This window comes from Gastrolobium bilobum, unplaced genomic scaffold (assembly GCF_033153095.1).
Source record: "Gastrolobium bilobum isolate Gb01-03AN ecotype WA unplaced genomic scaffold, APGP_CSIRO_Gbil_v1 utg16899, whole genome shotgun sequence".
Taxonomy (NCBI): Eukaryota; Viridiplantae; Streptophyta; class Magnoliopsida; order Fabales; family Fabaceae; genus Gastrolobium; species Gastrolobium bilobum.
The window spans coordinates 228,074-254,844 of NW_026897411.1; the positions used below are offsets into that span (position 1 = coordinate 228,074).

Below are 26,771 nucleotides of genomic sequence, written 5' to 3' on the forward strand. Positions count from 1 at the left end.
TCCCCACTTTTTACCCACTCTATAATTCATATGTCACGCTTTCCATTTCTTAATAATATGTCCATAGGTGGCAGCAGGTAGCCAATCTTAATTTAACTTGAACAATAGCTGTCCCAATGTGTGACGAGATTAAAGCCAGACTCATGATCATAGGATAGTAGCAGCTGAGTCAAATTACTTTTTCTTGAATTATAACTAAATTTGCCGTTAGGAGATGTATAATATCCCAGCCGCTGACGAGGGCGGAGAGTGATCGTCGGTACGAAAGGGCATGGTGCGAAAAATGCACAAACAAGGAGCGGCTCCTGGCAGGCTTCTAGGGACGAGGTACATGAATGAATCGAATCAACACCCGAAAGAAAGGGATTCCAGAGACTGTGCTGGTATGGGGCAGTACAGTTGAGAATAACTTATAAGAATTAATTGGTACTACCTATACTAACAAGATGCATCTACTTTTCGGTAGCCCAGAACGGAAGAACTCCATAGTTAAGCGTACTGGACTTGAAGCAATTCTGGGATGAGTGACCTCCTGAGAAGTTTTCTCGGGAAGTGTGCGAGTGAGGACAAAGCACACTGAAAAGTCTCGTGTTAGTGTGTGGAGACAGTCGTTGATCCTTACAAGTTGTCAGGCGTTACAAGATGTATGTTAATTAGCCACCGCAAGAAACTGTTTAAAATGTTACTAGTATATAAGCTGATTAAAGTAAAAATATAGGGTTTTATTATTCTCCTTCAACATAAGATAGGTATCTTATGTTGTAGAGATAAAATGGGTGGGTTCCACCATTACAAAAAAAAAAAAAATGTGAGGTGCAGAAATCGAAGTGAGAGAGTAGGAGAGAAGTAATCTTATGCAAAAGGAGAGTAATATTTCCCAAAAATATAATAAATATATGGTCCAAAGAGTAAGATTTGGTACGGCATCATATGCTTAAAAGAAAGTATCAATATTCAGTATGTCAAATTACAAAATATATCAATTGACGTGTATTCAAGCATTCAAAAATCCAGTTATTTAGGACTCACTTCATTTGTCCTATAAGGGCATGCCCAACTAACAATTTTTTTAATCATTGTATGTGTGCAATTATTAGTGGTACATGGATGCTAAAGAGCCATGTAGTATTTCACCTTATAGCACATGTTAGTTAGCTGCATGGACCATCTCTATGATTTACTTTGTTTCTTGTACCTAAACCTGAGTGAGGACTATAAATAAGTGACCACTGTTGTGGAGACAATAAGAGAAATAAAATTACTTCTTTCAAGAAGATTCTAATTGTTTATATCTTATATATAGTTACTCAGGTAACTAAGATTTCTGCAAGCTACATGGAAATGGGAAGCCAGAGTTACTTCAGGGCTTTGATTCTTTGTCTTTTGGCATTAATTGCTTCAAATCATGCTCAACTGCAGCTGGGTTTTTATGCTAAGAGCTGTCCAAAAGCTGAGCAAATCATTTTAAACTTTGTTCATGAGCATATCCACAATGCTCCATCACTTGCAGCTGCCATAATAAGAATGCAATTCCATGACTGTTTTGTTAGGGTAATATGATTTTCAAGGTTATGCTTTACTTTCATTTTTTAGTTTAGGAGTATTATGTCAAAACTGAAGAGAGCTAACATCAAGCATTTTCAGGGATGTGATGGTTCAGTCCTTCTGAACTCAACAACAAATCAAGCTGAAAAGAATGCTCCTCCAAATCTTACAGTCAGAGGCTTTGACTTCATTGACAGAGTAAAGAGCCTTGTTGAAGCTGAATGCCCTGGTGTAGTTTCTTGTGCTGATATAATAGCTTTGGTTTCAAGAGACTCTATTGTAGCCACAGTAAGTACTCAATTCTATCAGGAACAACTTGAAGTTCAATTTCTGCTTCATCTTTATCTTTTACACAGAAATGACTCAGTTTCTTGGTTTATGACATTACTAATATGCTCTTTCAGGGTGGACCCTTTTGGAAAGTTCCAACAGGTAGAAGGGATGGGGTCATATCTAATTTAGTAGAAGCCAGAAGCAGCATTCCTGCACCATTTCACAACTTCACCACCGTCCAAACACTATTTGGCAATCAGGGACTTGATTTAAAAGACTTGGTCCTGCTTTCTGGTACTATATTTAAACAATTTCCTAATCATTATGCAATATTGTTGTGTATGCTAAATTCTGTGCTTTTGTAATCACCAATGAGTTCAAATTGTGTTAGGTGCTCACACAATTGGTGTATCACATTGCTCATCATTCTCAAGCCGCCTATTCAATTTTACTGGCAAGGGTGATCAAGATCCAGCACTTGATAGTGAATATGCAAAAAATCTTAAGACCTTCAAGTGCAAGAACATCAATGATAACACCACAAAAGTTGAGATGGACCCTGGAAGTCGCAAGACATTTGATCTTGGCTACTATGGTCAAGTGGTTAAGAGAAGGGGTCTATTTGTGTCAGATGCTTCATTGTTGACTAACACTGTTACAAAGTCAATGGTCACTGAACTTCTTCATGGGTCACTTGAAAATTTCTATGCTGAATTTGCCAACTCAATGGAGAAAATGGGACGAATTAAAGTCAAGACCGGGACAGAAGGAGAGATCAGGAAGCATTGTGCACTTGTAAATAGTTAAGAAGAATCTTTTTGTTTTGTTGATATTGAACCATCAAAGTGCAACTTGTATCATCTATTTTTAAGTATGGTTATTTATGCAATGCCAATGTGGTTTCTTCATCCATATAAGAGACCCTATGGTGTGGGTGTTTTATGTGTCTTGCAATAAGTGGTTTCCATAGTTATTCTTATTTCCTTGATCGATTGTAGATCATGTTCTTGTTGTAATAAGAAACAAAATTGAGTGAATTTCGGGTTACCCTACCCACAGTAGAGTTAATATATATATATATATATATATATATATATATATATATATATATATATATATTTAGCCTGTTGATTACATTATGGATGCACTTTTTCGCTAGTAATCTTGATTCAATGTTTTTTTTTTTTTTTTAAAAAAAATATACATATATAAATAAAGATATATGCTTATTTATTTGTTTATTTTGACTTACAGTTGAACCTATACAAATAGTGAACGTGAATCAAGTGTATGCGCAAGATTACAAGCCCAACCCAATGCAGTTCCTTACTAAAGTGGTACTAATGTACTTGTATTCTATATGTATGGGGAATATTTCTTCTACTCCTGAAATTTAATCGATTATTGATTGATAACTTTTTATCATTTGGTCAACAAACTAATGTGTTTATATTTTTCTAAGCAAAAATTACGTTAATTAACCGTAACGGGTACAGCGGATAAGTGGGTTGTACCTAAGAAACAGAGGCTGAAAATTTTCTGTTCAATTCTTAGGCGAATAAATTTGGGCTAGTAGCAAAAACTTTAAGGGGGTGTTTGGTTGAGGAGAAATTTTTTGAATACTAGGAAAATGTAATTGATAAGGAAATGGTTGAAAGGTGAGATAAGTAGGAAAATATAAAAAAAAGTTGTTTGGTGGAGAAAAACTTTACTGGAGAAATCAGATAACTTTTATGAAATCTATGTTTGGTTGGAGGTAAAATATAGATGGAAAAACAAGTTGGTATTACGAAAATAACCTGATTTTAATTTTTTTTTACGGTGTCATGCTACAAACAGGGTTGTTGCTCTCTCTTGGAAGGCAATGATCAATGGAATCAAACAGAGCAGAGTAATATTTCATATACAGACCCTCTCCTCTCTTCCCTGAAGTGAAATCAATAAAACTTTGTATGAGAATCGGTCCTACAAACATGACAGATAGTGTAACAGTGAAAAGGAATGCAATGAAGGCTAACTCCTTCCAGAAGCATCGAAGCAAAGTGATTCGAACTGGATGCTTCGAACTCTCGTTTGATTTGGGCCATTTTGATTCAAAGAGAGAGGGAAGCTACAAGGCAAGTCCAAATCTCTGCGTGCTCATCGAGGGTAAGCTGGTCTTTTGTTAGGATGCACAGTGACCAATTTGGGCAGCTTTTCAGCAATACCACATCGCCATGGGACAACTTTTGCCGGCTAAATGGACTAGGATGCCTATTCTTTTTGGTTATGTAGGCAACTCATTTAGGTGGGATACTGTCACAGATACTCCAACCAAACGTGGTCCGTGTAAATGCCTTGCTTTCATTCCCCTATCTTTCTCCACCGAATCCGTTAACCAAACGTCCCCTAAGGAGATTAGTCTCATCTAAATAATTAGAGACACTCCAAAATAATAATAATAATAATAATTAAACAATAAATGTTGTTAATCAATAATTAATTTATTTATATCCAGTTATGGGGTAGATATAACATTTCGTGTAGATATAATAAGAATAATTATATAAAGGAGGTTTGCACATTGTTTTATGGAAAATGCTAATCTTATGTTGTAGAAGACTAATATTTTATGTCATAAAAACACTTTTTTAAAATAAATAAATAAACTTTTTATATTTGTGTCTATGACATGAGATACTAGTCTCCAGCAACATGAGACTAGTATTTCCCTTGTTTTACATAAATATAATATTAATATATTTTTGTTCTGCATTGATGCGAGACAGAATACTCTTTGCATTAATTTGTTCATCTTACTTAATTAAGATCAGAAAATTAGTGTTTAAATAATATTTTTGTTAACATTCAGCCATCTTTACTTTGTTTGTATTATACACCAAAAATAAAAATAAAAATAAAATAGAAAATTTGGAGCGTGGATTGTTAATTTAGACTTTATATTTTTAAAATTCTAATAATTATTCCACTAATTGAAACTTACCACTTCTTTAGGTAAAATGTATTGACTATATGTACCAAAAAAAAAAAAAAAATGTATTGACTATATAGACCAAGGTTTTATTCCCTTGGTCCAGATGACACAATATCTTTTAAAAATGTGAAACAACTCTCAAGCATGATGCAAAATTATATGGAAAGTAGGCTTTAAGGAAAATGCAGAAGTTTTCTGCCATATTATCATTCTTCAATCATCAAAAGTCTTCCCTCACATCCTTCTAACCAGCCTTTTAAAGGCAATACAAAAAGTAACTGACAACAAAAGACCATCAATGGTTTTAAAAACTGATACAAAACGGAAATAACCATAAACAAAATATTAAGTCATGCAAACTGAAACGTCTGCAATTATTAAAATCCATAAAAAGCTTTAAAATTGAAACGTCTGCAATTATAATAATTTATGGTGACTTAAGTGCATCAATCTCTCTGTTAATACATCCCAATTGCTTCTATGGAATAAAAAAATGAAACAACTGGTGTAACATATGTTTGTATGCAGACAATTGTGGATGTATTTGAAAGAAGCCAAAGTTTCAAAACAACTACAAGTTCTCCTAACAAGTGTTTCCCTTTGAGTGCCATCCCTGCTCTTTTCTTTGCAATTTAACTCTGTCAAGGTTGAGAAAGCCTCATTGTATTTCTAAAACAGTTCGATTCTGCATATGACTGTTTTAGTATCATGGCTCTTCTTTAATGCACTTTGGACAGCTGCATCTAAAACCATAATCTGCAAGGGATGCTTGTCTCTCTTCAAATGGAAGGTCCTCGTCAACATATGAGATTGTTATCTGAAAGTCCTTCCAAATGTTTATTAGTTGAACAAGGCAATCTATCCCAAAACATTAGAAATTCAATATGGTAGAATTTTATTTATGCTGTCCTTTTCAACCTTGGTGTCATAAACATCATCAATCATTGGGCAGTAAGAAAAACCAAATTCTGAGTAAAATCATTTAGTTAAGAAGTTATTGGCCTGTTAGATATTGGCATCAACCAACCTCTTCTCCTTTACATATGGACCTCAGTGCAATTATTGTTGCTTGGCCATCTCTATCCTGCATGCAGAAGATGTATGCTTTTAAAGATAAATCTTCAGATTCAACGTTACATAAAGCAGAGGTAAAAGAAAAGGGAGAAAAGCCAAACATAATTGGTTTCCAATTTTGTTTTTTTGGTGGATAAAAGCCATATATGTGTTTCAACTTTCAAGGTTAGAACCAAACAATAGTAACATGAATAGAATCTAGACAGGTTGCAGAATTGAGGAGTACAATAAAACATGTTGAATCCAATAAAGAAAAATAAATGTGACTTCAATATTGACGGGAAATTGAAGCTGACATTATATTCTGAACTTAAGTTGTTGAGTCATCGTTATCATAAGATTGTGGCTTTCTTAGTAATTTATGACAGGACGAAAAAGCCACATGCTTAACCAGCAAAGCAAGCACAAAAGGAGTACTTTCAGAGGGCTAGGGAATCTTGTAAACGCATATGGCAGCAAAATGGACTAAAGGAAATCTCATTTTCTTTCATGTTAAAACAAAAACATGAATAGTAAATATAAAAGGCCAAAGAAATTTATCTAATCACATCTTTGTGGCATCAAATGAAGTATGCGATCAACTCAAACCGAACCAAAATAGTATATAAAATCAAGATAGTTTTGCACCACATACCTCATCTCTTTTGAAAGCTTTGGCATTGGGACAACAGGAATGGTTCATGCAGCTTTGCAAAGGAAAAAACGCAGTTCCTAGAATACAATTCAATAACTAAATAGATTTAACACTCAACGTTTAAAAATAATGATAAAAATGAATCAGGATATATCCTAAGGGTATAATACAAATGAAACTGCATTATTCCTATAATCAGTAAGGTAATAATACTATAATGCTTTCCTTTTGAGAGTCGGGTAGATAGTGACATAAAGCAATCACAACTAAAGCTTCATCAAGTCACAAAACATTTGCAAGTAAAACTAAATAAATTCTTATGACAGATGCATAATTTCCTGATCATTCAGTTTCAGATTTAGGAACGTTGTGGAAGGGGGGAAATTTTAGCCATCAAAAGTTGAAGAACAGATGATAGCTCTCTCATCCAAAATCAAAAGATATAATTATTTAATGGGATAGGATCCTTTGACACCGATGTCAAATTTTGAAATTTGACACCAAATCCTAACCTTTAATTTCCCCCAATCAACGGTTATCATTCATTGAGAGTCAAACTTATAAATTACTATTAATTCACAATAAATGATAGCCGTTGATTGACGGAAATCAACGGATAGGATTTGGTGTCAAATTTCAAAATTTGACACTGGTGTCAATTGATCGTGCCCCTTATTTAATTAGTCCATAAAAGGCTAACTTCAAACCACCAATCAAACAAAAGCTATTAGGTAACACCTTGCATTAAGACAATATAGACAGAGCATGAACATCAGTAATGATACGAGAGCTTAATATTAAGAAAGGAAAGATGAAAAAAAGAACCCAAAGTTGAAGTATAAATTTTACATGAAGAGACAACTGCAGATACAGACAAACTGCAGTAAAATAAGTACCTTGGCAACAAATAGAATAGTCTTCATCAAGAGCATCCAGAATTGGTTGTGTAATTTTCATAGCTTCTTCCTGCCATTAATGATAACAGAAAAGAGTAAAAGAGCTTATGCTTTTGAGATAAAGTAGTAAAGCAAGCTGAACGATATTCCAACCTTATTAGGATATGTCAGATCATCAATGTATAAAAAGTAATCCTCCACAGGAGAAGCTACAACCAAATCACTGACAATATAAACTCAGGATTAATATACATATCAGTATAATAAAAAATTTAAATTATGGTTCTCAGGTTCAGTTTACTTCAATGGCTATACCTATATCGCAATATTCAAGCATTGTGTTACTGGAAGCAAACACGACATAATATATGACTGACTAGAAAGAATAGAACAAAAAAAGATTTCCATGAGCTCTTACAGATTATTCAGCTCATACATGCCGATGATATGTCCATAGATTTCGAGGGAGAATACTGGAAAGAGTCAAGCATTTAGTGCTAAAATTTCAAAGAAAATGAAGACTCAATATTACTGGGCATACACATAATGAATACATCACAAAATCAGCAGCTGTAAGGATACATGGCTCACATTCCTTGTCAAATATAGCTGTCTTAAGATGTTGGAGAGACTGAAACATCAAATCCATAAGCAGAAAATTAGGTATAACACATTAAATCAGTGAATATAACATTTCCTATCATGCACCAAACATCTGAAGAATCTCACCTCAAATGCCAACTCTTTTATTTGTTTCCTAAACGTAGCTTCATCAGAAGGATCAATATCATCTGGCAATGCAATGCATTCCCACCACCTACAAACACTTTGTAATGACTTATCTTACATAAATATAAAATCTTACAAAGTAGCATATTTGAATAATAATTTTTAATGTAAAACTAGAATAAATTATTCTAGCCAACAATGAAGTTGATATATTATTAGATGAGTTTTACAAAGTAGTTGAAGAAATAAAAGTTATACTTTCAAGAAAAAATGATTTTAAAGAAAAGTATAATATTCCACCATAAAGAAAATCCAAAAAAAAAAAAAAATCCAAAATCTGCTTTGTTTAATAAGAAGTCTTACAAAAGACATATTTCACTCTCTAAACAGTTTGATAAAATGGATAATTTGACAAGAGCATTGAAGACATTGATAAAGACCAAATCATATATCTCAGATTTTCTCAAGCACAATGAAGTATACATTTTCAACAATCCCGCAACATAAGCATAGGTAATGCAACACATATACCACAAATAATTTAAAAAACTTAATTACTTAAAACCATGGTCCAGTATATTCCTAAAAGGCATGGATAACATGCATATTTGTCAAAATTCAAGCTATCAACAAAGATATTAGCACGCTTCGCCTCAAAAAACTCCATCGTGCACTAGGAAAGCATTAGCACTCTGTATTCAGGTTTCATGTAAACAGGAAAAGTTAGTCAGTAACTACCTTCTCTTGTGTCCCATTGATATAGGCCTCCAAGCTTCCTGAAGAAGAGAGAAATTACGGTGGTTTGAAACACAGGATGTATCACATTTCACTTGCTCTTCAAGATGGTTTGCTTTCAACTTGTGGTACCTTAATATGGTAGAAGAAATAGCCTAGTCATAAAATCCAATCAGGCTTCTGGTCAGATAAATCTAGTAGAGATAATTTAAGCAAGACAACGACAATAGCTTATTTGATAAGCTGAGCATCTATAAATACACACATGTCTATGTCTACTGTCAAATTAAAGGGTAGCTTAGATAGAACAAAACAAATATGTAAATTAATTAAAGATAAAAGGACCGTATGATATTGAGGAAGAACCAATGTCATATAAAAGCAAAATCTTTGCCAGACTGTTTTTTCTATTTAATGTACCAGATTGTTTTTCCTTTTAATGTCCCAGCATTTACTTCAAGATAATACTTATCTAAGTCTAGTGACAACAATACCAGGTGTGGTTATCAGATACACGTGCATAACTGTATATGTATGTTTGTACGTGTGTGCACGTGAGTTTTTCAGGCAGCATTCAAGAGACAAGAAATTCAGAGCAATATGAAACCTTACTTTTGCAGCAAGGAGGAATATATCATTTGTTTCTGGGAGAAAAGGAAAGAACATTAAATAAGCAAGACACGAAACAAAATGGTTCAGAACAAACTTAGATTGTTAAAAATTATTGATGTCCATAAGTTAGGAGTCTTACCATTAGCATGTTTGATGAATTTAAGGAGTGCCTCCCTATGTTCCAGATCAGAACTCTCGCCAGTACAGAGTAAAGAATGGGAGGATTCCCAATCAGCCTCTGCGCACGACGTGCTACAGGTATTGAAAACATCATAGGAAGAGATTATCTCACACTTCAAACCGAAAATAATGATGTGCAAGAACAAATATCCCAGTAACCGCAGGAAGCTGCAGTTAAGAACAGCTTTCATCTGGCAAAGCTTTTAAAAGTAGCTTATCAACGGGAATACAGCTAGCTACCTCTGTATCTGTGCGAATCTTTATAGCAGTCTAGGTTCTTTTTTTCTCCCAATCTCATGTAGGTGATAGAGACATTGACATCAATGCTTTATGTAGCTTTCTTCTTATATTCAAGTTGAAGAATATATAGAGGGGGTTTACTGGTGAATGCAAAGTAGTCAAAGTATCAAACTACCAAGACTCTACAATCAGTTTTACTCTTTGAAATAATTAAATGAGAAGCAATCAGCATTGGAGTTTGGATCCCCATGCAGCATTCATTTCTGACCAAAATTTCACAACACTTTTCGCAGTAATCATTTATTCCTGCTCCTTGGTAGGAAGCATTGGCAAAATAAAAGCATAAAATTTTGGGTTGTTACAATTATATACCCCATATTATTTCTTCAAGCAACCATAGCCTTACCTGCAATAATAAGCTTCTCCACATCCACCAGGGCATGGAACAGCAGGCGGCAAGGAGAACTCCTCAGAGCAAGGCAATCTCAATTGGCCATTCATTAATGATTCCACAACACCTTCAGGGAGAGGAACTCTAGTTTTGGAACTACCAGAAGCACATTGCTGAGTGCTCTCCTCTTCATCAGATGAATCCATTTCATGGCAGTTTTTGGAAGGTTCCAAAAAGTTTCCCACATCACAACCATGACTGTCATTAGCCCTTAATTGTTGCAAGTAAAGCCTCCTTCCAATTTGAAGTTCTATGGAACCAATAAAACGAAAGCAGAAGCTACAGACAAAACAATCAATCTGCAAAGTAGGGTAGAAAGTAAGAGAAAGGAGCAAAAAGTTTTAATATAGCTACACAAAGGGGGATAAAAACCTTGTTGAAAGAGTGTTGAGACCCCACAAACATGTGATCCTTCAGAACAAGTTCCCCCTCTTTGAAGTCCATGGCAGCATATACACCTGCAGTTCTCCAGTAGCAGAAGAAATACATACTATAATAAATATTAAAAAATTGAAAGAAGCCATTTGAAGAGCATATATAAATGTAGCACCTTTCATGCAAAAATAAGAGAAAAACATGCTCTTGCAATTCTTACACCCAAAATAAATAAATAAACAAATAAATAAAATCATGTTATGGGACAAAAACAAATAACAGGTTTATTAAAATTAAAAGAAGTACCCTTTCCAAAGTTCCCATCATGTTTGACTGTGATACCAGTGCACTGCCTTGCAGACAAAAGGTTATGATAATATTCCTGAAAAAAAAAGAAGCAAAATCAAGAGCAGAGCAAAAAAGAAAAAGGTGGAGAAAGTTAGATGAATGAAGAGATTACCTGAACTTGAAGAGGTGAGGGAGGAGTGAGAAGTGCAGAGATTTCAGTGGCACACCCAGAGTAAATAGGGCAAATGGGCTCCATTCAATTTTCGGAAGAGTGTGTCAACAAACACAACACAACAAAGCTCTCTCTTCACAGAGAGAGTTACAAACGTTGGCAAAACTGCAAAAGCATGACGGCGCTCACAGATCAGGAACACCTCGTACCAATATTAACATAAAATGGTACATGTTTCGGTCCCTCCCATGTGTAACTTTGTTTTTGAATACTAAATAAGATTGGATTAAAGTATAATTCTCATTTTTATCTCATAATTATATGAAAATAAGTTTTAAATTTAATATATATATGTGTAGAAAAATAATTATCTCATTTTGCAACAGAAACAAAATAGCCAGGTCCACTATTTTTTTTATTTTTTTTTGAAAAAGTAGTAGACCCTACTATCTTGTCTCTGTTACATGAGATAGTTATCTCATGCAATATTAGATTAATAAATCCCATATGTGTAATTATTTTGCATCTAATACTTAGTGTTATAACACCACATGTTAAAGTTATAGCCGATGCAAGTGTAAGTTTAGGGGAAAGGTTATATTTATTTATTTTTATTTTTTTTATTATCAAATCTTAATCGTTGATTTTCGTTAATTTAACAGTTGTAATTTATTAAAATTTAATAATTAATTAATAAGTGTGACCCAATAAATTATAACCGTTAGATTGATAGAAATTAACGGTTAAGATTTGATAGTAAGAGATAATAAAAAATAAAATGTAGTATGTATAACATCCCCTAAATTTAGAGACTAAATTAAAAATAAATATTACTTACAAGGATAAAAAATAGTGGTATAAAACTTATATATATATATATATATATAAAGAGATAAAAGTATTATGACTTTTATATCAAATTTTAATAGTCATTTTTAATTTGATTCTTGTACTTAACATCAACTTTATGTTAATCTTGTAATATTATAATGATTATAAACGGTGGGGATAATGTTAAAAACGATTACGTGCATAAGGGTTAAATTATTATTTTTTTCTATATTGATCAAATTAAAAAAAATGAGTGTCACAATGCTGAAAATATATTTTAACCTAAAATATTTTATTTTAACTCAACCTCATATTGAGTTACCCCAAACAATCCATTTTGTTTTTATTTTCTATTTCTTAATAACATGGGTCCGTTTGAGTTTTTTTTTTTTTTTTTTTTTTAAATATTCTTCCGAATTTCTATCGAACTTGACAAATGATGATTGAGTTGATTTCTAATAGATAAATGTTATTTCCTTAACAAATTATAAAGCATTAAAATAGAAAATTAAATTAAAACATTTATATATTAAATATATTCTTTAAGTAAACAAAAATATGATTAAGTTAATTCCTCAAAAGAATATAGATTTACTCTTTCGTATAGTCCCCTATGAACTCTAATATCTGATTATATGAATACTCTACTTCGTTATATTCCAAATTCCAAATTCGTTCTGTGCAGATTCGTAACACATGTCCCAGATATTGTTCTCTAACTCGAACATAGTGATTATGACTATTAAACATTGTGTTGGCCTCTGTAATTTAATTTGATGCAAATTAATAACGCATTGCGTTAGAGAAATCTGAGTATGGCTATTGATTTTTATTTATTTTAAACATTTTGTCACATCTTGATGTAATGTTAGCAAAGGATCTACAAACTACATTTTTACAAAATATTTTAGATACCCCGTCACATCGCTGACTCGATACAAGTTAATCAAAATGGGATATTTTTTATGATATGTGAACCAAAAAAAGAGAATTTTTTTTTAATCCAAATATCAATTTTTAAACAGAAGTCATAAGTAAATCGGGTCTACCGAAAATGCTCTGGTCATTCCAAACCATGTCAGTATCGAAATGCCACTACTAGAAAGCTATAAAGCATCGATACTCCTTAAATTTTTTTTCCAACGTATCGGATACGCATATCGGAAACGTATCGGACACATTGTATGGTAATCAACATCCTGTATCATCGAGAACGTATCGCAAACGACATATCGGTGCTTCATAGCCAGAAAGAGGAAGAGTTACATCAAATACACCAAAATGTTTCGAAACTATACAATCAAGAATCAATAAACTTTTCCATAGCTACGTAATGTTAGGAGAATGCTCATTAACATTATCCATGATGTCATATCATGTGATGTAACTATGATCAGTTGTCAGTGTAAAATGTCTGGATGGGGTACAATCTAATGCAAAAATTCAAATCAAACGGGAAAAAAAAAAAAAAAAAAAATAGAACTCGTTCCTCAAAGCATCATCATACACATACACAGCAGGTCTTTCAACCCCTTAAAGCTTGAAGAAAATCTAACCTAGTTCTCATACATGTAGAAAAAACGATTGGTGAAGGTGGAATCCAAGATGCAGATAGAAACAAACTAGTAAGACATTTATGAATAACATCTGATTAGTAGTGGTTTTAGTTTTTCATATGGATCCAAAGAACTGTTCCAGGGATGGAGCACTGAACACATTTGAAGCAGTTCGTTCGGTTTTATAAGGAGATACATGAAGTTGATACTTGATAAACCTCTGCAACATGATTTGTTGTTAATCATTAGAACACATAATAGAGTAGTCTTTTTATAGTTTTTATATCAGAGTATGAATTTGACTTGCTGGATAAAGTTGAGAAATAGAGTAACATACAGCTAACTGAGAAACAATTTCAGGATTTGTGTCAATGTGCCAATCTGGTTCCAATTGCCGAACAAATGATGACCGTCCATTTTCTGTGCTGCAGAAGAGAACCTGCACCATAGATCAAAATAGAGCACAAAAAGGTTATTAAGAAGCACAAGAGAAAAGTAGCCAGCAAGCGCTCTGTCGAACTCATGGATATTTACAGCATTCATTAGATACACAGAAGATATATATGTGCTGCTACAAATCATGATTTAGGCAATAAGTATTTGCTGCCATCTAACTTCGCAACATTTTTCTGACCTTTTTTTCTTGATTGTTGCACCAACTAGAATGATCCAGCAGATACAATTTTTGCAGGCAAGACGAGGAGAAAGACACAAATATTTCAGAATTTCAGGTTCTAAGGACCTCTTGAAATAACACTAAAAAACAAGCAGCAAATGACCACAAACATTTATTATTATTCAAAATAAGACCCCTAGTCATGCTGAATATTCATTTGCTAGACAACCATTCCACATTGAATTTGTCTGTTGCCTTAGGTTTCTCAACAGTCATAATTCTTCTCAAAAAAATAAAAAAAAACTAAAGTCCTCTCTCCAAGGGTACTCTTTAAATTAGTTTAGGTCTTCCTTATGACATCTCTGATCAAGATGCTTGTCAATACAAATTTTAATCACATACAAGGGTTCACTGTTAGAGATAATGTTGATACATTTTTAAATAATGAGATAGATCAATGATATAAAAACCGGCTCCAACCGGCCGGTTCGAACCGGAAACCGGTAATATAACCAGTTTGAGCAATGTAATAGATCGGCCATGTAATAAACTTGGCGGGAAACGGTCCGACTAGGTCGGTTTTTAGCAAAACCGGTGACCCAGCTTGTTCACATAAAATCCGACTGGGTCATACAAATTAAAAATAAAAATAAAAAATGCATCGTTTTGTTCCTGAAGACAGTGGTTTCGCATATAGCAGAACAAATGATTTGCTTTCTCCCAAATCCCTTCTTCACAAATTGCTTCCTCCCAAATAAGCTTTTTGCTTCCTCCCATACGCATCATTTTGTCTGTCTCACATCTTGAAATTGGGTCCTGCTGGAAAAGGCACCGCCATTCTCATTCTGGATGGCACCATCGACCCTGTTATATATACGCCTCCACAGGACGAATATTCAACCAATAATTTTATATTATTCAACATTTCCAATCCTGATTGAAATTATTCTCGTGCCTCCTATTTCTTTACACGGGGATTATATTTTTCACATTTGCAAAGATTAATTTCTCACAAGTTGAATGTATTCTTTTATTGGCTTGGACTTTTCTTCTTTTCCATTTCAGTTTGGGATAAATTTTCTCCCTCGTCTTTGAACGAAAAATGTGTACCTTCTTTTCCATTTCACTTTTGCATTTTACCAAAATAAAACCCTTAATTCCTTTACATAATTCTTCTTTGAGAATCAGTCTGTGTGATTTTTGATGTTTCAATGTGACTTTTCCTCTTCACCTATTTTATATTATATACATTTTTAAAGAATTTTTATAGAATCAAATATATACAAGTGCCCTAGCTATTTCAAGAATAGCTATAAAAGTGTTTGTGGGTTGATACGGCCTTACTTTATTTTTTAATTTTTCTCAAGATGGATGAATTGGTTGTGGGTTAACATTAGCCACAGTAGTTTCAGCAAAGCTGAAAATAAAAAGGAAAGCATGCAGTTGCTGCCAAGTACCACTTATTGGATGCTGCTTGTGGTTGTTACCATAGTATTGTTACCAAAGGATTGGTTCAACCAGTGATTCACTGGTTGAACCAATGACCCAATACCCCGGCCGAGTCGATGACCGGGCCGGATTTAATAACATTGAGATATATATTCCTATGTTGTCCATCAAAATGTGTGCTGCACACAAAAGGATGTATGCATAAGGTGGAAAAATACTTGTTTATATGCTGACATGGCTGACAAAACAGCCTACAAGAAGATAGTCAAGTTCTACGTAGGAAAAAAAAAACATGTAATCGTTTGGTGCATGTTCACATACCTTGTCCTTAGACAAACCACCTGAAGTGAATACCCCTGCTTCTTCTAATGCTACAAGAACTCTTTTCTGCAGAAATAAAGCATAAACATTTTAACAATAATGTATACTACAACAGGGTGGCAAGAGAGGTATTAGACCTGCAAGTAATTTTAGTTTCACCAAATACTAACAGCTGTAAGAAATATACGATCTCAACAAGTTCAGATTAGCAATTGCATGATATTAATAATTCAGCAGTATGTGCCCAATGTTGGGAAGGATAAGTTGGACAAAGTCAAAGAGAAGAGATAATAAAATCATATTGACATTTCATACATCTAATGTGTCATTAATAATGGCAACCATAATAGTTCCAAACGCTGAATCCTAGTGTAAGAGTTTTTGCCTCAAGCAACATTACAATGGGAAGTATTGTTGATCAGTTGCATAAGTTCATCAGATAAGACACTATGAATTATATAAGTTGACAAATGACACACACCTCACTTTCATCATCCAGAACTCGTTCCATGAGATATAAATCACAAAACTTTGTAATTTCCAACAATACTTCTAGCACAGAGGATCTCACAGTTGCTTGTTTCTGCCAAGAACAGAATGAACCACATTGATATCTTTCTCCGCAATGATGTCATAAAACGAAAGTATAAGAAAGGACAATTTCACCACCTGAAGCTCCTCTGGAATACTTTCCTCAAGGATCACTCCAAGAAGACGACAAGTTACCTACATAGTACATAAACATGGGCCATAAAAATCAGGAAACACAGGCCATACCAACGAGCCACAACTAACAGCACAAACTTGTAATATAAATGTTCCTCATGCCATCAAGTATCTCAATCAGGTATATAACCATGTTGCACAAAGACAGGTATGTAACATATCTTATTCAGGTTTAACATGAGAAAAGGAATAACAGTATTGTACCATCTATCAAGATAGACAAAATAAATAATGTAAAACATAAAAGCACTAAACTTGAACCTGAAGTAAACATAAAAATAGCTTGTATTTTAAAGATGGTTTTATTAAAAACCTAAAATTTTAAACTAATTAGATTTATAATTTATTAATTTAATGAGTACTTACTTATTTAAAGTTCCACTTTAGTAATTTGATTATCATCAATCATTTAGGTTTTAACTTCAAAAATTCGAATTAAAAGACTGTTTTCATTCCATCAATAAGAGATATTCTTGGTGAGTAAGTTTGAAGTCATGATCAATAGTACACCTTTACATTGGGAGAGGCTACATATTGAAAACCCCCCATGGCCTTATTCAAATCACATACATAAACAAATAATAATAATAATAATAATAATAGTAAATATTCGCAGCCATTTGACTCTCAATCAAGGGGATTAGGAATTGATAGGGGCCACATGACTACCGGAGAGAATATGTTTTACCTTTCTTCCTTCGCTCAATTTCTGCCTAGCTATCTGCCCCAACGTTGGCTGAAAAAAAGTTAAGGAATAAAGCAAGCTTAGAATTGCAAATCACACGCAATGCTATCAAACTCAAGCCAACATGTCTTGTTTAATCCAAAATACATTCATGCACTGTCTGAACTCTGAAGCACCAAGCAAAGGAGAGTGACAGACACATTTTAATTTTTAACTTAACTGGCTGAAATAACTCATCCACAACATTTTGTGCCCTTGAATCATCTGAGGTTGAACAAGCTTCAGAAGGAACTACAGAGGCACTTGAATGTGTACTGACTCCAGGATTACTAGATGTAGAACCTTGCCGTTTCCTCCGTTGAGACCCTGCAGGAGATCTCAACAGCCTCCAGGTGAAAACAATTGCAACAGCAAGACCAGCAACAGCCCCAATAGAGCGTGAATCCTAATACCAAGTATAATCTTAAGACGATTATTGAAAGAGACATGGTCCAAACAAAGACCAAAACAATACTTTGATCATCTACACTACACAACATTACTGAAAAAGATAAGTAGCAGCAGAAACTAGTCATTATTACCTCCCAACAGTACTTTATTTTTTTTATGCACCCAAACTAACAATTTTAATGACACCTACAAGGTCACTTTTCTTGCCCCCCATTTTGACGAGCATAAAAACCTATCATTTCTACCTACGGCCAACAATACATTAAAAAAAAACCCAGTTGAGTTTTATCACAAAAAAAAAAAACTTTCAGACTTTGTAATGAGAATTAGACAATCCCGGATTCCAATCAATCAATCAACACAACAAGGGCAAAAAGCAAACAAATCGAAATTTCAAACTGAAGAGTGAAAAAAAAAAAAAAGAGGAGACAGGAAACAAGAACATATCATTACGAATTTGACAAAGGACAATTAATTAAAAAGATAAGTTTTTTATATCAAATCAGATCCAATGGAATGATGGGCAGATTAAAAAAACTAAATTTAATAAAAGGGGGTAAACTTGGGGTTAAAGCAGGGAAGCAAGTAGAGAGAGAGAGAGAGAGAGAGACGAGGGAGAAGAGATTGGAGATCTTGAAAGTGACATAAGCTCCGAAGCGTTTGATTAGGTGAAAGAGCTCTTGTTTGGAGGTGTCACCCTCACCACCACCCATGGCCACGGCTGATTCCTCAAGGCAAAGGTCAAATCAAGCACTTCACTTCTTCTTCATCATCATCATCATCATCGATCAATGTGCAGATTTTGCAAAGGAATGAATGTTCCAAATCCAAAAGCACAAACAGATACTAATAATTTTATGGCTCTGTTTGCCGTCAACAATTGCTATAAGCTGTCGTCAAAGCTTCCAGTTTTGATCCAAATATATCAATACAGTGATTTGCATCTATCATGTCTACGTGACACCAACCAATTTTCTTACACAAAATATATTTTATAGTGTCCACATTTTTTAAAGCAAAATAAAAAAATTTAAAGCACTCAAAATAAATCTTTATAACATTACACAATCACTTATAAACTTTTTCTTATAAAAATCCATCAATATATCGGTTAGTATATGATCTCTTACTATATCCTTAATTAAAAGAGAATAAATAAATCTACATTTATCAAGGGTTTTATGTATTATTGTTATACTATCTTTTTTATTTATTATCTTTAACCTGGGTTACATTTATCAATAATACTACAAGTGTATTACTTTAATTTTTTTTTTTTTTTTTGGAATATATATAGTTTTATTATTTAATTACAAATGACTATACCTATTACTAGTTTGAGAAATATGGGACATTGAGTATTTACAATAAATACCCGCGTGTTCGACAGGTGCCAAAATCGGGTTCAATCAGTTTTATGTTAAATTGTGTAAGATATATATATTTTATAAACAACGAATTCGAATTTGAATCCCCTTGTTTTATAATCAGAAAGTTTATTATTGGATTACTTTTAACGAGGAAAGTTATATTTACCACCTATTTTTCTTTACAATCTCTTACAATTATATCTTAACCGTTGATTTTCGCCAATCAACAGTTATCATTTATTGTGAATTAATAATTAATTAATTAATTTAATTTGAAAAATAATAACCGTTGTTTGACGAAAATCAACGGTGTTAAGATATGGTTGTAAGAGGTTATAAATAAAAATAAATTGTAAATATAATATTTTTTTAATTTAATATTTATTATATTTTAAAACCTAGTTGAACCACTAATTTATTACTTCAATCGAGTCAATGACGCGCCGAGTCTTTAAAACTCTGGTAAATATTTTTCAACTTTTATTATGCCTCAAGCTTCAGAATTAGTTTGCCTAAAAATGTAATGCCAATTTTCTACTTTTAGTTTTTAAATTATTTGCACAAAAAAATTATACAAAGTATCCTCAAAGTATTTATTAACATTTCTTAATTTCTGAAATTAAGAAACTTTTATCACACGTTTTTGCAAAACATTTTTTTGTTTAGGGTGAGAGATACTTGCACTCAATATTGGGCTCTATCTCGTAAGGCTTTTAGGCTTTTTAAACATGTTTTGTGCTAAAAAAATGTGAGATACAATAAATAAATAAAATTCTTTTCATTCTAAACGATTGTAAGATATTCAAGCACAGGAACACATGGAGGGTGATCAGTCCAACAGGAATTGACTCTAATTGGTAGTTAAAATTTCGATTTAAATATTAGATTTTACGATTTTATGATTTTTTTCAATCAAAACAATTTTATCAAAATTCCAAACGCTTTTACGATTTTTCTTACGTTAGGATTTTACGTTTTATGATTTTTTATCCTCCTTCCGATTTTAGGTAAAATTCCAATTTTAACTACCATGGTCTGATCACATATAGTTGAGCGAGGTCCAAGCGGCGATAGATGATGTGACAGGATTTATTGTTCTGCTTTATGCATGGAATGATGATAGTAATTTTAGGGGGCGTTTGATTGAGAAGAAATTTTTTAAATACTAGGGAAATGTAATTAGTAGGGAAATGGTTAAAAATGAGTTTGGTAAGAAAATGTTAAAAAAATTGTTTGGTTGGACAAAATTTTACCGAAAAAATTAAATTAAATTATATAAGTCCATGTTTGGTTGAAAGTAAAATATTGATGGAAAAATTGATATTAATGGCCAGAATAACCTTTATTTAAATTTTGCTAATCTTACAAAATGTTTTCCCACGGTTTTTTGACCCTTATAACCCTTTATTAATAATTAATTATCAAATTGACCTTCATTATAAATTATTTCAAAAATTTAACCCCCTCAAAAAACATAACACCAATCTGCCCCTGTTTGACCGTTGACCAGCAAGCCTACCCGGGTACACCCCTCCCTACCCGTTGACCGTAGGAAAGGGTGTACCCGGGTATTGTTCTTGGCACCTGAAAAATTGTTTGAATTATTTACCCGGGTAGGTAAGGGTGTACCCGGGTAAATCTCCAGTACACCCCACAGCTGAAAAATTGTTCTTGGCCCCTGTTTTTGCCCACCCCACTTTGGCACATTCTACTCTTCTTAGTCTTCACTTTCTTTGACCAGAAACAGCTGTACACCAACATTTCTCCTCTTGCAGCTTTGATTGGTCAAGCTTCTGAGCAGCAGAAGGAAAGATACGAGATAATGATTTACTATGACATGAACATGACACCGTAACTTCCGAAAAAAACTCAGTCACATAGGACAATGTTCCACCATAAGCACATTACAGGTTAGCATGATATTACTACCAATGATGCAGTAGTAGCACCATCTCAACTGGCAATTCAAAAGCTTTATGTTTTTAGAAGGAAAAAAATCTGCATCTAAATCCCTATTCTTAGTCTGGCCAAATTAAATCAGTTAACTTTTTATGACTATTGAGTCAAGTCAAATGTGGAGCAAGCATGTCAATTTATCTCTGCGAAGAAGAAAGTAGGAACAACACCTATAACCATATAAACAACGCATATTTGAATGTGTTGCAGATTTACCCGGGTAGACCCTTACCTACCCAGGTAAATAATTCAAACAATTTTTCAGGGGCCAAGAACAATACCCGGGTACACCCCTCCCTACCCGAGTATTTTTTGAATACCCGGGTAGGGAGGGGTGTACCCGAGTAGGCTTGCTGGTCAACGGTCAAACAAGAGCAGATTGGTGTTATGTTTTTTGAGGGGGTTAAATTTTTGAAATAGTTTATAATGAAGGTCAATTTGATAATTAATTATTAATAAAGGGTTATAAGAGTCAAAAAGCCGCTTTCCCACTGTTCATCCACTTTTTGTTAATGACCAGAGATGATGGGGTAGCTGTGCGTGTACTTTTTGGGGTAGTTTTGTCATAATAATGATTCACTTTTTTCCATTTACCTATGCTTGTTGAAATACCATGCTCAGATTGGTCAAGTGGCACAATGATTTTTCTAATGCCCACTTACCCATAACCTAGCGGATAAAGTACATTACATAGTCCGTTTTAGAGATTGGCGACTTACCCATTCAATGACTTTGGCACTGGACATTTCCAAAATCAAATGGGTACTGTACTCTCAGGTCGAGGGAATTCAATAATAGACACCTGTTAGCATTCCTGCTTTTTTGCACATGTTTTACAATAGCTAGGCAACCGTGAAAGATGGGTATGTTTTTGCTTCTCTTCTACCAAACGAAGAAAACTTAATATCCCACTCATAGATTACTAGGGAAGTTGACAAAAATCTTGAACCAAACAGCCCCTTAGAGAAATCTATTTGTTTGAGATAGATGATGTGAATACTTGCAAAACACTCTTGGGGAGGGGTTGTTTGTTACGAAGATTTTGATAGAATTTTTGGAAAAGTGAGGTAGGGAGAAAAAGTTTATTATGTTTGGTACGAGATAAGTTAAAAAATATTGGTATAAAATATTTCTCATGAATAATTTTTTCAACTGGATATTGGCAGAAAAAATACCATTTAAATTGTGGTATTTTTTTATCCTATTAATCGAGAATCTTGTTTATAAAATTTGTGGCAAAAATGCCCTAAATAGATGTGTTATCTTGTTTAATAAAATTTGTGGCCTGAAACTTGTTTAAAACACACATCATTTTGTTTAATAAACCAAGACAGAGACATCCTATTATAAAAAGAACGTTTAAAACAAATTTTCAAACATGGTGAGTAATTTTGTAATTTCATTCACATTCTCACATATACTTCACAACCAACCAAACATAGTATTATAAAAATAACTCCACATTTTCGGTAAAAATTTTGGCCTATCAAATATCTTTTTGTAATTTATTCGAAATAAAAAAATCCCGCCATATCTCGATATCTCTTTTTTTCCCCAAAAAAAAATATCTCCTATGCCAAATGTCCCCTATGTTAAACTTATTATTTGAGTGACGAGGTTAAATAAATTGAAAGAAGATGATCATAACTAGGCTATAAGCCTTTCTTTTATAGTAACGATATGACGTGTTTATGGCACTCTACTATGGTGGCATGCATTTTTATTGATGGATTGTGGTGACTTTGTCAACTTATCCCGTCTACGGGATGCCTTTGACAAGTTATGATACATAGGCTTCGTGCATGTTCCTTAACCATTAACTATTAAAGAGGTTCATGAATCCTGAATTGTTGTGAGTCTATTTGTGCATTTACGAGATTGAAGGTATATGTATGTTTCTTTATTGATTAAATCTTTATCTTTAGAATTTTTGACTATTAATGGACTGAACCCTTCATCCCATTTAAGTTCATTTCAGAGGGGGTGAAGGAAGCTTGGGCCTATGATTACATTTTTAATTATACAATATACATTTTTAGTAAAAAAAAAAAAATAGATCACTTCAATCATTATTTACTTTTTTGTTAATTTACACTACTAAAACTTAAAATACTGATTTAGTTGATAAATTTATATTTTATGAGTCAATGCACTAATTTTTAACATGGTTTTTACTCTAAAAGTAAGGTTAAAATAATTAAAAAGGCAGCTTCATTATATTTATATCAATGAAAAGAAAAAGTTTTTGACGTAAGATAGTTTACAGCATCGAGAAATGTTAGTGACATACACTTTTTGATATTCTCTTTTAAACACTTTTTTTTTTATTATTATTGAGTGAAAATTCATAGAATATTGAGCTTACTTCAACTCAAAAAAAAAAATAGGAGAGAAAAATGAATATAACTGTATTTTATCACAATTCAAGCAAATGTAATAGGGCTTATTGTTATTGAAATCATTTTATCTCCGACTACAACATCATAACCCTACAAAGATGGATTAATGGTGATAAAAGAAGAGGAAAAAAAGGAATCATAACCATTCAGAAGTGAATCAATTAATATAAGAAAATAAATAAACAAAACGACATAATTTTGGAATGATCGAAGATAAACTTATCCCAAATTACTGCATGAATCATATATATCGTTCTCATTCTTTTTCTCCGCAGAAAGAGAAAGGCATCACAAACAAGCTTTGACATGGACATGAAATACGGAAAACGAAATTGGCCCATGAATGATCCAATAAGGAGGGCATGTGGCCTAAAATTTTAATTAACAAAAACAAAAAAAGACTCAGATTAGACCACAATCCACAATTTGAGGTGGGGAAGAGCTTTGGTTATCTTCAACTGATGATATTTGAGACTCGTGGTCATCTATAGCCTTCGGTGCCAATGCCCTTTCAATCTTCAGGCCCGTACCACTGACCAGCATCTCTTTTTCTAAGTGCAAGCAGTAGCTCTCAAACACCCGAGAGGTTACCATAACTCTAAAATCCAAAAGAAAGAGTAACTCTAATTCAAGCTTGTTCAATTCAGTATTGCTCACTCCTCCTACTCGAGCATATACCGCGTTGTTATAATGTCTACAATTCAGTTAAAAAAAAAAAACAAAGAATAAAGCACACTATTAGACAATCCGAAACAAAGACAATAAAATCTAGAGTAAATATCTTTTTTAATCCTTACCAAATTTTACGATGTCCGCTTTAATCTTTAGTAAATAAAAAGGCTATTCGTGATCTTAAGAAATTCAAAATGAACCCATTTAGTTAAAATCGTGATCCTCACGAATTCAAAAAAGACCTACATTAGTCCCTCAAAAGGTCAAAAGGACTAAAATAAGTTCATTTCGAATTTCTTGGGGATCACAAATAACATTTTTATTTGCTAGGAACTAAAGCGGACATCGTAAAATTTGTTGAGGAGCGAAAAAGGTATTTAGTCTAAAATCTATACTTGAATTGAAATATTCATAAAAATATGAAATGGTAAAATTAAACTAAAACCATCTTCACTTCAGCAGCATGCTTAACATAAATGGCACTGTGTGAAATATTAACCCTCTAGAAAATTAGCCTATTGAAACCATGACATGACCTTAACCAAAATTTCCAAGAAAGAGAGAAAAGGGGGTATGGGGCATGGACTCACTCATCATCCAGCATCTTGGAAGCCACCATGACAGTGGTAACTAGCAATCTGTGCACATTCAAGGATATGACAAGAGAATCAGGGTGCCTATGTGTCAACCTGTCTATATACACATAGCCAACCACAAAACAAGATGGACTACAATTAGTGTACTTGTATATCCTCTCCAAGTACTTAGGTATGGTTATGCTTGGTGCTCTTACGCCATGAAATGCATTCAAGCTCTTCCCAAGTCTTACTGAGCCACAGTTTAGGTCATCCACCAGCTTTTCATTACGAGCCACCAGCTTCTCTAACATGGAAGACAGGACGCACAGCACCCTTGGCAAGTTCAGCTCGGCGGGGGTTGTTTCCGGCTGCAGTTGCCGGCGGCCATGGTTGCTGGACTCAGCAGATGTTAACATTTAGACCATCTTGGTTGTTTCACCTGATGGAGTTACACTTGAAGATGCTCATAGTGACATGGTTGCAATTTGAGTGGTTAAAGACTAAGAGGACGTTAACTCCAACTCTGCTTGTTATCTGGTTTGAATGAACCACTCACTCGCAGGTTGACGTGTGTGGCTCTGTCCAGAGATGCCAAAGTGGATCGGCCCGTCTCTTTTGGCCTAGCTCGTGTGGGTTAAGGTCAAAAAATTTGTAGATCAAATGAACTTCAATAATTAAAGCTCGCACACGGGCCAAAAGTCATATTAGTTAGGGCCAATCCGTGGGTCATCCAAAATTATAATTTTATAATTTTTGTATCATATTCAAGGGATAGGTTATTCTACCTACTCCCTTCTTGCCTACCTTTTGCCTACCTTTTCATCACCGTTGGATTACAATCTAATCCAACGATCCATAATTGCGAAAAAAATAACCCTTTTTTTTTTCTTTCTTTCTCCTCACTTCTTCCCACACCCTTTCTCTCTCCTTCCCTTTCTCTCTTCCTCTACCCTATACCTATTTTTTTCCCTTTATTTCTGATCTCTGCCGAGGTGAACGCGCGCGGAAGCATTATGCGATTCATCGACCACAACATTTGAAAGAGTTCTTACATTCTAATTATTGTATTCGATTCCATCCAATCAAACAATCAACAAAGTTTTTTATTTTCGATTAACTTTATAGGAAAAGGGGTACAAGCATGGAAGGGTATCTGCAAATGTAAATTAGCTTGGTCTTGAACTGAAAAAGAAAACCCAAAGAAACCACTGAATGGTTTTTAATATCTGATGATCTCGCATAGGATTTCAGTCATGCTCCACAAAGACAAGGGTATCTGCATATGTAAATAGGTAGATGTAATGAAACAATTTATAATACCCTTCCCTATATAATTCAATAATAAGTTAATAGGGAAGGGTATTATAAATTGTTTCATTACATCTACCTATTTACATCTGCAGATACCCTTGTCTTTGTGGAGCATGACTGGAATCCTATGCGAGATCATCAGATATTAAAAACCATTCAGTGGTTTCTTTGGGTTTTCTTTTTCAGTTCAAGACCAAGCTAATTTACATTTGCAGATACCCTTCCATGCTTGTATCCCTTTTCCTATAAAGTTAATCGAAAATAAAAAACTTTGTTGATTGTTTGATTGGATGGAATCGAATACAATAATTAGAATGTAAGAACTCTTTCAAATGTTGTGGTCGATGAATCGCATAATGCTTCCGCGCGCGTTCACCTCAGCAGAGATCAGAAATAAAGGGAAAAAAATAGGTATAGGTTAGAGGAAGAGAGAAAGGGAAGGAGAGAGAAAGGGTGTGGGAAGGAGTGAGGAGAAAGAAAGAGAAAAAAAAGGGTTATTTTTTTTCGCAATTATGGATCGTTGGATTAGATTGTAATCCAACGGTGATGAAAGGGTAGGCAAAAGGTAGGCAAGAAGGGAGTAGGTAGAATAACCTATCCCAACATATTTTATACAAATTATAAAATTTTTATAATTTAATTTTTTTAATAAAATAATATTTGTACATAAATA

General features: G+C 33.6%; 4 protein-coding genes across 6 annotated transcripts; 1 reads left to right on the top strand and 3 right to left on the bottom strand.

Moving 5' to 3' along the window:
- The first annotated feature begins 1,320 nt into the window (after positions 1 to 1,320).
- LOC133306745 (peroxidase 39-like) lies at positions 1,321 to 2,625 on the top strand. The gene is made up of 4 exons (XM_061507119.1): positions 1,321 to 1,551; positions 1,645 to 1,833; positions 1,950 to 2,112; positions 2,210 to 2,625. Exons 1-4 carry the CDS (start codon positions 1,336 to 1,338, stop codon positions 2,623 to 2,625), a joined length of 984 nt encoding a protein of 327 aa, XP_061363103.1. The 5' UTR covers positions 1,321 to 1,335.
- Positions 2,626 to 5,207: 2,582 nt separating this feature from the next.
- LOC133306741 (histone-lysine N-methyltransferase ATXR2) lies at positions 5,208 to 11,388 on the bottom strand. 2 transcript variants are annotated; one of them, XM_061507114.1, is made up of 15 exons: positions 11,179 to 11,388; positions 11,025 to 11,100; positions 10,716 to 10,801; positions 10,299 to 10,642; positions 9,612 to 9,724; positions 9,473 to 9,504; positions 8,864 to 9,015; positions 8,126 to 8,213; positions 7,988 to 8,027; positions 7,815 to 7,869; positions 7,550 to 7,619; positions 7,397 to 7,466; positions 6,501 to 6,577; positions 5,820 to 5,876; positions 5,208 to 5,609 (listed from the first exon to the last, which is right to left on the bottom strand). In XM_061507114.1, exons 1-15 carry the CDS (start codon positions 11,260 to 11,262, stop codon positions 5,499 to 5,501), a joined length of 1,455 nt encoding a protein of 484 aa, XP_061363098.1. In that variant the 5' UTR covers positions 11,263 to 11,388; the 3' UTR covers positions 5,208 to 5,498. The 2 variants fall into 2 exon arrangements, with proteins under 2 accessions (XP_061363098.1, XP_061363097.1); XM_061507113.1 differs by having other exon boundaries at positions 7,979 to 8,027.
- A 1,946-nt stretch (positions 11,389 to 13,334) lies between these two features.
- LOC133306738 (peroxisome biogenesis protein 22) lies at positions 13,335 to 18,760 on the bottom strand. 2 transcript variants are annotated; one of them, XM_061507104.1, is made up of 10 exons: positions 18,424 to 18,760; positions 17,981 to 17,998; positions 17,578 to 17,807; position 17,529; positions 17,366 to 17,413; positions 16,621 to 16,677; positions 16,433 to 16,534; positions 15,952 to 16,017; positions 13,903 to 14,004; positions 13,335 to 13,785 (listed from the first exon to the last, which is right to left on the bottom strand). In XM_061507104.1, the coding sequence occupies exons 1-10, from the start codon at positions 18,523 to 18,525 to the stop codon at positions 13,681 to 13,683; spliced, it is 831 nt and encodes a 276-aa protein (XP_061363088.1). In that variant the 5' UTR covers positions 18,526 to 18,760; the 3' UTR covers positions 13,335 to 13,680. The 2 variants fall into 2 exon arrangements, with proteins under 2 accessions (XP_061363088.1, XP_061363087.1); XM_061507103.1 differs by lacking the exons at position 17,529; positions 17,981 to 17,998 and having other exon boundaries at positions 17,583 to 17,807.
- A 4,967-nt stretch (positions 18,761 to 23,727) lies between these two features.
- On the bottom strand, positions 23,728 to 25,356 carry LOC133306747 (cyclin-U1-1). Its single transcript, XM_061507122.1, has 2 exons — positions 24,800 to 25,356; positions 23,728 to 24,231 (listed from the first exon to the last, which is right to left on the bottom strand). The coding sequence occupies exons 1-2, from the start codon at positions 25,201 to 25,203 to the stop codon at positions 23,940 to 23,942; spliced, it is 696 nt and encodes a 231-aa protein (XP_061363106.1). The 5' UTR covers positions 25,204 to 25,356; the 3' UTR covers positions 23,728 to 23,939.
- Positions 25,357 to 26,771: the final 1,415 nt, after the last annotated feature.